Raw genomic sequence first — 10,838 nt, 5'->3', positions numbered from 1 at the left:
TTTTAATCATATTCTGTTTTCCCTTATCGTATTCTTCTTTAAATTCTGTAATTTAAGTATGCTCTGCACTTGCAGCTAACAGCTGATCTTGTGCATCAAAAAGTGTGTTTAGTATGAACTTTTGTGGGTTTGGTTTTGTTTCATTAAATTAACAAACGCTATATTTCGCATGCAAAACTTTGAACAAGACTTGATAGTTGAATTATGTTCCTATTGTCGGTAACCCTTTAATACGTGTGTGTTTATTTATTAGTTTTTGATTAGTACTCAGTTACAATGATCAATTTTTAAAATGTCCGCTTTAGCTATTTAAATTATGGCTTATAATATATATAATGAATAATGAAACTATGTCTTATGCTTTGTGAAAGTAATATGGATAATGAATATATGAATTTGATTAAAGAATTCTTGCAAGATGCAATGCATTTAACCCAAACTATTTTTAAAAATTTGCATGAAACAAATTTGAGTATGATATATATAAATCATGTACATTGGTATGTGTAAAGAATCATGTAAATTGATAAGGTAGAACATCATATAACTTGATATATATGTACATGTACTAAAAATTATTTTTCCAATTTTTTTAATTATTAAAATTGCACTTTTTTTTTAATTAAGGGCCCAATTGTTAATATTAGAAAAGACCTCAAAAATCTATTACTTGCATATTTTCAGGGTGATTTATTTATATGTTAATTTTCCAGAATGATCCAAAAATTACGAAATTTAAGACTTAAATTAATTGATTTATTTAGGATAAAAAAGAGAGGTAGAGAGAGATACTAGAGAGTAAGAGAGATAATAGATAGAAATTGAAGGGAGAGATAGAGATGCATAAGAGAGTAGATAGATATATGTGTATTTAGAAAAGTCAAGTATTTAAAAAATATTTTTTCAAACAAATATGTTTTCTTGAAAATCATTTTTATGTCTTTTATGGTAATTTTGTAGTTTAAAAAAATTATTTTATAAAATTGTATACAGACAGGTTAAAATTTATTTTACAAAAAAAAATTATGTTTATAGTAGCAAGCAAACAGTAGTTAAGAAAATCATTTTTTAAAAAAATTTCTAAATCATTTCAAACAAATTTTATTTATTTATTTAAGTTCAAACAAACACACCCAATAATAATAATAATAATAATAATAATAATAATAATAATAATAATAATAATAATAATAATAATAATAATAATAATAATAATAATAATATTAATAATAATACTAATAATAATAATAATAATAATAATAATAATAATAATAATAATAATAATAATAATAATAATAATAATAATAATAATATAAGTGCGAGTGCATAACGGGTAATATATAATACATGTACTCATACCTGTTTAATTTTGCTGATAATTATCTGTCCCCCTACTCATACCCATTATGCAGGTTTTTAATAAAAAAGTTAGGCTCAGACTATTTTTAAAGTTTGTTTATTTAAATAGGTAAGACTCAAGACTTATAAAAAAACCTATTAGACCTAACAGATTGGCCTATATATATTTTATCACTCAATAATCGTTCTATATTCGATAGCAAAATAATAGATGCGTTTGTTTAAAAAAAAAATCTATTATTTGAAACAAAAAATTATTTTTTAAGGTTTAAAGAAAATTTGTTTCAGATTTTTTTAAAATTATTTTGTTAGAAAATTTAATTTTTTTGTTTTATATAGATATATACATTGATACTGGTATGTAGAGAGCATCATACAGTATGAATAGAACATTTAAATATTTTAATGTGAATAAGTTTTTTAAGTAAGTTTCCAAGTCAGGTCAGATTTTTAAAAAAGTGAGGTCAGACGAGAAAAAAAAACCTATGATAGGCCGTATGTCTAAAAATTAATCCTAGACCTAATTCAAGTCTTTCAAAGCGTGGTATGGCCTATTGCCATCCCTACCTACTGGATCTGAATCTAATTGTCATCTATTTTCATACATTTGCAGAAAATAAATATAAAGTGTATATCTTTATAGATAATAAATTATGTGTTTCCGTTAGCTGTAGACGAAAAATTCAGAAGTGATTTATGATTTTATCCAAACCTTGGCTGACTGAGTCACTGGTAGCATTAAAATTTTTGCGTATGGAATATGATTAAATTTACTGAATAGTAGGATCTTTCTTGGTTCTCAAAATTCAAAAGCTAATAATATATTACACAGAAAAAAAAAACAGTGGCAATCACATCCTCAATTTGAAAAATCTGATGAGATACCATTATGGCATTACTTTCCAAATAACCAATGATATGTTTCACCCTCCTCTCTCCTTTGTTACTTGCTGGCAGATACAACACATTCAATCATTTCACCTCAAAAGGCCATGCTTGAGTTTTAACCCTTAAGGAAACTTATATAATGTGTAACACTTATTCTAGCCACCAATGTAACCTAGCCGGTGAAGAATGATAGCCAAAATGAGCATGCATATTGCAAAGACTAGGCCTGATTTCCCTAGGAACCAGCTCTTTGTCTTTTTTGCACATTCAACTCCTCTTTGAATCCTGTCCGCCCAAAGCATCTGCAAAGACAGTGTGAAAAGGTTCATACTACTATAATGAAACAACAGAGTCACTACTCTACGATTTCCCCTTCAACAACAGGGTCACTGCTTTAATCACCAAGTGTTACGTATGTGAATAGTTCCTCTCTACCCATGTACATGATATTTCTCTAATTAATATTAACCATTATAACTCTCCTTTATTGTGTATCCTAACACAATGAGAGCCATGGTGCTACCATGCAAGTCCCCAAAGACATATTGGGACCGTGTTGTCAAATTTTCAGCATAGGCCGCAACGCCATGTTTACATGGAGAATTTTTGGCTAGCTGCTATAATCCACCATCCGCCACTGACTGGGATTGCTACCTAAGAGTAGAGATGTGTGTTTTACCCTCCACATGCTCATCCCCGCAAGTAATATCACCCATTAACAGAACGCCAATCAACCATATAAAGTTAACCAGCTTATAATATTTGAATGTTTTACAAGCTCATATACTCTCTCTCACATTTTGTTACATTTCCTAGAATGGCCACACCATCTTGCCATCTTAGTCTTAGGTAGAAAATTTTATTGATGAATTCAAATTTAAACAATATAGTTTTTTGGAAAAGAAAATACCATTTTATCCAAGTTCTCTGGTGATAAGGATGACATGGCTTGCTGAGCTTTTGCTGCGTCTTCTGGTGAAAGCTTGAAACCAAATTGTTCTCCCATGTTTGCCATCATTTCTGGGCTCATATTTTTAACCATTGATGTAAACATCTGTCAAAACAACATAAAACTAAAAAATTAAAAGAAGGCAACATACATAATAATCCTGAACATCAGAATGTGTCGAAGATATAAAATCGGTAAAATAATTGCCAAAAAGAAAACACAAGTGCATGACATTGACCAGGTAGAAGTAAATATCAGACAGGGAAGGTGACAGCTAAAAGCCACACGAGTACGTAATTAAAGGGTATAATTAGGTTCTGTTTGTTACAAATTATAATAAAAAAAATAAAAGTGATTTTGATATTCAATAATTTAGATATTATTTTTTTAGAGATTTTTAGGAAAGCAGAAACTTGTGTTCATTTACTATAAAATGAAAATCACTTTTTTTTTAAAATCTCATATACCAAAATGATTTTTAGGAGAAGCTACTCAAATGAAGCAGTTTTTAGATTATTTTCATATTCTCATTTTTAAAAAATGATTTATTTTCTAAAAACAGTTGCAACAAACAGCCCTTAATAAAAAATTAATAACTACTAACATATGAGAGGTGAAAGATGAAATTTGGTTGCGCTTATTCTAGCCGGGTATGTAGAAGCAGGACGATGATCGTTCATCTCCTTTATGAACATACCTGCCTCATAGCTGGATCTTTCATCTGGTTTCTCATCTGTTCTTGTAAATCAGTACTTGAGGATGGGAAGTTTCTCATCTGTTCTTGTAAATCAGTACTTGAGGACGGGAAGTTTGGCTCTGAAGCATTCCTCGTATTTGAAAATGCATCGCGAGAAGTACTTGAATCTCCAAAAGCATGATTGCTACTGGAGGATGAGAGGTTTGACTGAGAAACACTTCTTTCGTTCTTGTTTACAGTTACAGTTGATGATGATGGAATAGATTCTTTCCCTTTCAGTAAGGATGCCATTTCAAACATCTTCTTAAGGTCATCTGCCGGCATTTTACTTATCATATCACTTGCTGTTTTAAACATATCAGGTGTCACATTGGGAGGTATCGACCCAGGGTTGAAAGGAGAATCAGGGGAACCTCTGAAAAACGGGTTGTCCCCTTGAAATGAAGACGCCATGTCAAGCATTTTTTGAAGTTCATCAGGTGACATCTTGGCAATCATATCCGAGGATGCTTTAATCATATCTGGAGACACATCTTTGGATTGTCCGATGTTCAAAGAAGCCAGAGTGGCAGGATCGGCATTTGAAATGAAGTTTTGGAATGTCCTATACAACAAAAAACAAGATTGTAAATCATTTTTGTATATCAATGATTAAATTAAAAACAAAGAAATTAGTATGCTTAGCACATTTTTTACAACAAATTCAAACTACCTGATGGCTTCTGGATCTTTTTTCAGTGTATCCAAACTGTCTGAATTTAATTTTGGATTTCCATTGTTAACTATTTTGCTGCTCTTAGACGAGCCACCAGACTCTTTTTGTTGATCAACTGTTTGTTCGAAAGAAGAGCTTTTGTTGTTTCCAGAAGGCACATTCTCGACTTCTTCAGTTATTTCTTCAATAACTAATCCTGCATGCATGATGCCAACAAGGTTAAATCTGACAACCATTAGAACCATGAAGTTCACGGGGCTGGAGCCAAAGTAAAAGAGGCAAAAGGAAAGAGGGGCACATACTTCCAGGTGCACAATCACCACCTTCCTTTATCAACTGTTCCTTGGTGTCCCTGAAATAAACAGTTGATGAATTAATCAGGAGTGCAAAGACAACACGTTTCCCCTCTTTTTAAAAAGGAAATTATCCTAAAAAGAAAATAACATTTCTATTCTCTAATTATTAATTAATTACATAAGAGGAATAGAGGGATAGCGCCAGTTTACTTCTGACATAACTCCTTTATTAGAGGTTACTCAATATCCAATAGGAAAAAACAAAACTACATCACAGATATACTTAATTCAGCATCCCAACCATTGTTTACATTGAATGATAGTAGAACTTGATGAAAAATCACCCATAATTAGAGAATTGTCGATTACAACAGTCATACATGTAGATGTATCATATATGCAATACATAGATGAACAAATAATTATGTTCCTATGACAAGTGCAATTCTGTCAAAGGGAGCAAGATCATACCGTAAAAGCTCTCCAATTATCTCATCGTCAGGAGACACTTCAAGTGCCATGCTCAAATCAGTAACGGCATCCTAAACGAACCAGGAAAGCCATTAAATATAAATGAAAATACACTAACCACTCTAATACAAAATGTTAATTAAGTCACTTGAAGCTCACCTGGAGCAGGCCTCGTTCCTTATATGCCTGACCTCTTCGATAAAGAGCCTTAAGGTTCTTTGCATCATATGCCAAAACCTGCCATAGTTAAAAGCGCATCAATGCATTGATGCGATGAAACAGCCAATTTAACAGAAAGTAAACTCATAGCAGTTTAGAATCTAAGGCAATATTTGCACTGTATCAAAATAGCAATCATATATTTACATATTACAATGTAAATTACAGTCTCCTTGACTGATAAATTTCCCCATAAAACCACTACTTACATGTTGCAGATGGCTATTCAAATTTATGATTATTGTCCCATTGCAATGGTAAATGAAAGGAATAATGAATACCTCGGAACCTTCTTTTATGCATTCATCATACTGCATTGTCTTCAAGTAACAGGACATCAAGTTCAGCGAGCATGCCAAAAGAAGCTTTCTACTTTGAAAAGATGGAATTTCTTTGATATTTTCCTTAGCCTAGAATGTAAAATATATTAAAATTAAAACAAGGTGATAGACCTAAAAAGTGATGATTCCCCTTAGTCTCAAAAATAGAGATAATTAAGAAGACGAAAAAGGTGTTAAGCAATTTCAAAAGTCCACCTACCAGCTTATACTTCTGCAAAGCATCATTGAATCTCCCTTGACTGTGAAATTCATTTCCCTGAAATTTTAAATTTTAGTTCATCAAGACAAACACTGGACTAGACACCAACTTCAAAAAAAAAATTGGAGAAGGGAAAATTATTATTATTATAATTAATTAATTAAAGTGACATTAATTGCTATTTTACAACTGTTACCAAAGGAATTTGAAATTTGTGCCTGAGGTTACAAGGTCAAATTCTTACCACTAAACCGACACCTCATGAACAAACAAGACACCAAGTGGTTTCACAGAAAATGAAATTTTGTAATCAGTCATTAGAGTAGTACAAAAGGAAAATTCCATATCTTTATTCAATAACACCAAGTAAATTTTTCATCAAACCATTCATTCTATGGAAGTATTATTCAAATGTAATTCCATTTATGGATCCTTCTTGAAGCCTAAACAATTGAGGAAAAGGGTTTTCCTGATATCATCATAATTTGATTTTACAGTAGACAATTTGGGTTTTCAGAAATAAGGACCAACGTATGCAAACACTACGCTTCCATCACAAAAAATTGGAATGCGATTATCAACAACACTTTGAAACTACCAAAGGGTGCACTGTAAGAATAGAGGAGCTTGCTCCCAACTTCTTTTATCCTTTGGATTCATCTCATGTCACAAGTATCAATATAAAAAAGAAGGAAAAAGAAGTTTGTAGCTCACAATTCATGTTTTACAAAGACACTTGATATATAAATAACTACTCACCTGCTTCTTCAGCATCTCAGCCGCATTCAATTGATATTTGATCTGAGCATCAGCATGGGTACGCATAGCCGCTACTTCATCAGGGGTTGCATTAGCCATCTTCTGACCAATCTCGGCCATTTCTTCAGGCCGAGTATGCTTTAACTGTTCAGCGGCAAGTTTAAAATCTTCAGGATTCATGTTCTTCATGCTTTCTGAAGCCATTCTCATCAGCTCTGGATTAGACATCATCTGCATTTCCACAACAACAACAACAAAAAAACACAACATAACAATTAACTCTCCACCATATCTCAAATATGAACATACACGTCTCTAAAGGTAAAAAGGCCTAACCCTATAAACTAAGTGCATGTTTGAATTGATGGTGAGATTGACATAATCATGGTGAGTCACCGTGATTTTGGCAAAAACGACAATCTAGGGCTTTCACAAAATCATGGTGCCACAGTGATTTTGTCAAACCATGTTTGGTTCCACTTTTTAAAGGAGGCAAAATTGATTCCAAGTGTGTAGAATTGATTTGACAAGTTTGTATAATCTCAAGTAGAGTTGATTTTCTCTCCGGAATTGATTTTAACTTGAAATTAATTTTTTTAGTCTTGACTCTACAATTGATATTTAGCCTGGTTCAACTTATGAATGTACCCAAATATAAATCACTTTACATTCAAGTCACTTTTAGCTATAATGAATTCATTCAAAAATCAATTTTTGTCATAGCAGAACCAAACGCACTAAGATTCAGCCTAAAAAAGCAAGCATAATAATATCTTAAACATCAATTTTATAACTCAAAAAAAAAAAAACTCATTGAAAAGTTTTGAATTGTCAATTTTACCTTCACTCAATAAAGGGCATAAAAAATTGCTGAATTCACAATGAAATCACATTCCTTTTGACATTATAACTAAAATTACAAAACACGACGCAACAAATCAACAAGCGAAACCACAAAATTTGTATAAAAAAATACCTGTTGTTGGATCCGAGCCAATTCAGCAGGTGACATACGACTCATCTGTTCCTGAGCGATTCTGATCAAGTCAGGATCCATCATACCGTTAAACATTATTTCGATTCCCAATAGAAACCAAAAGCAACCGCGACCGGATCACAATCGAAGCTTGAGAGAAGAAAAGTGAGGTGTGGTTTTCTTATTTTCCTTTTTATAGATTTTATAAAATTGAAAGTTGGATTGAGAAATAGGGAAAGTGCAAAAGAGAATATGTAATTTTGAGCAAAGAAAGAGTTCTTCAATTTGGCGGTGTAGCCTACCAAACCTGAAAAGAAGAAAGGGGAAAAAACGTGAAAGTTGAATCGGAATGAAACAAAACAGAGTTGGAGAATTTATTGGCTGTCTCTTTCGATTATTACTCTTTAGCCCTCCACGTCTCTTATAGTATTTCGATTTGGATCGGGTGCACTTCAGAGTTCATAGTCGTTTGATTCAGATCTAACCGTTTGTGTTAATTCAGGGTTTATTTCCATCGTACGAACGTCATCTTCGGATCTTAGTCTAACTATATAAGTATCTAAAGACGGATTTGGTTTGATACATAGATAAAGGTTGACATGATAAAACAAGATAGTGATTAGTTTTTTTTTTTTTTCTTTTTTTTTTTTTTTTTTTTTTTTTTTTTTATAAAAGATAAAAGACGGTAAATACCATACCATGTAAGGTATGGGATTTGAAATGGACAAATTTTCGGATATTTTTTTTAAAGTCGTTAAAATATCCCATGTAAAAAAAAATTGAAGTGACTCTCGAATGTACGACTGTGTACTAAAGTTTTTTTTAAAAATTCTTTTTATTTAAATAATTAAATAATTATTAATTTAATAAATAAAAAATAATAAATATATTTATAAAAACAAAATTTTATTAATAAAATATATTAAAAAAAAATACATAATAGATGTGATAAAATAAATAACGTATTGTATTATTTTAATAATTCTCTAATATCTTGTACAGATAAATTTATATTATTTTGACAACTTTTTCTTATTTTTTGTAGAAATAAATTTATATTATTTTCAAAATTCTCTCCTATTTTATAAATAATTATCAACTTAATTATATTTTGTTAACAACTTTCTCTGATTTTTTATCTGAATCTAAAATAAAAATTAATAAAATTAGTAATAATAAAAATAATTATAATTAAAAAATAGTAAATTATATTAATAAAATCAAACAAAATACATTAAATTAAAAAAAAATACATCAAAATTAATGCAGTTGTTTTGACACATCGATTCAACCGCATTTTTTCTTCAATTTAATGTATTTTATTTGATTTTATTATTAGAATTTTGTTTTTTAAATATTTTTAATTTATTAAATTAACAATTATTCAAGTGTAAATTTAATTTATTTTGTTTGATGTTATTAATATAATTTACTATTTTTTAATTATAATTATTTTTATTCACTAGATTCAAAGAAAAATAAGAGAAAGTTGTTAATAAAATAGAATTAAGTTGCTAATTTATCGTTAATATATGATGGACTTGTTAAAATAATATAAATACAAACTAGTAGGGATTTTTAACAACACATTATTTATTTTGGCACATTTATTCAACCGCATCTTTTTTTTTTCAATTTATTTTATTTGATTTTATTAAGAGAATTTTGTTTTTTTAGATATTTATATTATTTTTAATTTATTAAATTAACAACTATTCAATTTTTAAAATGAAGAAGAAGAAGATGAAAAAAATTGAAACATTGTACATGGTCACATCCCTGAATGCGATCTTCTACTGCATAAAATAAAATTCCTTCATATGGTCGCAAGACGGAAAAGCTACTTCGAAAGAAAAAAAAAATATGACATTTTAATATATATTTTTCTATTTAAAATATTTTGGTGACTTAAAAAAAATGGATATTTAAATAAATTAATCCAAAATTTCAACTTACTTTAACTTGATAGCTGAGCTATGACGTTTCACTTAGCAATTTATATTGTTTTTAATAGTACATAATATGTTTAATATTGTTAGTATTTCGTTATTGATGATTGAACATGTGATTTCTTTATCATTCTATTCTATAACTCTTATACAATTGTGAAATTTTATATTCGAATTCGATTGAAGATATTTAGACTAATAATATTAATATTTATTAGTTGAGGTATGTTTTTACAGATAAATAAACATTAATTTATTATGTATTTTTTAAGAGGATATTTTATTGTGTGTTTGATACACTTATTACAAACGTGATAAAATTTTATATTGTCATTTATTTATTTTTACAGAATATTGTCATGCATTTTATTATCTTTAATAATATTATGTTTAATATTGCTAGTATTTCATTATTGATGATCGAACATGTGATTTCTTTATTACTCTATTTTATAATTCTTACACAATTGTGAAGTATTATATTTGAATTAAGACATTCAGACTAATAATATTAATATTTATCAGTTGAGGTAATTTTTATAAATAAATAAACATTAGGCTAAATTATATTTGTGGTCCCTTAACTTAATTTCAGGTAACGTTTTAGTTCTTTATTTTTTTTTCCCGACTTGGTCCTTTATTTTAATTTTAAGTGACAATTTGATATTTTATGTTTTAAAATTTCAATAATATTATCCTTTTTATACAAAATTTCAAACAAAACTCATAAAATTAATTATATTCTTCAATATAATAAAAATTTCATCAAATTCGTAAGGACTAAAACGTTAACTGACTAAAACATTAGCTGAAATTAAGTTAAGGACTAAAACTCAATAAATCGGGAAGAAAAAAAAAATAAAGGACTAAAACGTTAACTGAAATTAAGTTAAGGGATCACGTGTGATATTTCGCCTAAACATTATTTCATTATGCATTTATTAAGATGATATCTTATTGTGTGTTCGATACACACTTATAACTAACATGATAAAATTTTATTTTGTCATTTATTTATTT

At 29.2% G+C, this 10,838-nt stretch overlaps 1 protein-coding gene across 1 annotated transcript; it reads right to left on the bottom strand.

The window, feature by feature from the left end:
• Nucleotides 1-2,092: 2,092 nt before the first annotated feature.
• Nucleotides 2,093-8,250, bottom strand: LOC101514495 (outer envelope protein 61). The gene is made up of 11 exons (XM_004506193.4): nt 7,870-8,250; nt 6,894-7,124; nt 6,135-6,191; nt 5,876-6,004; nt 5,535-5,612; nt 5,376-5,446; nt 4,911-4,960; nt 4,606-4,804; nt 3,894-4,497; nt 3,158-3,301; nt 2,093-2,549 (listed from the first exon to the last, which is right to left on the bottom strand). The coding sequence occupies exons 1-11, from the start codon at nt 7,963-7,965 to the stop codon at nt 2,403-2,405; spliced, it is 1,806 nt and encodes a 601-aa protein (XP_004506250.1). The 5' UTR covers nt 7,966-8,250; the 3' UTR covers nt 2,093-2,402.
• Nucleotides 8,251-10,838: the final 2,588 nt, after the last annotated feature.

This window comes from Cicer arietinum, chromosome 6 (assembly GCF_000331145.2).
Source record: "Cicer arietinum cultivar CDC Frontier isolate Library 1 chromosome 6, Cicar.CDCFrontier_v2.0, whole genome shotgun sequence".
Taxonomy (NCBI): domain Eukaryota; kingdom Viridiplantae; phylum Streptophyta; class Magnoliopsida; order Fabales; family Fabaceae; genus Cicer; species Cicer arietinum.
The sequence above is the reverse complement of the archived record's forward strand: the minus strand, read 5'-3'. Positions and strand labels throughout refer to the sequence as shown.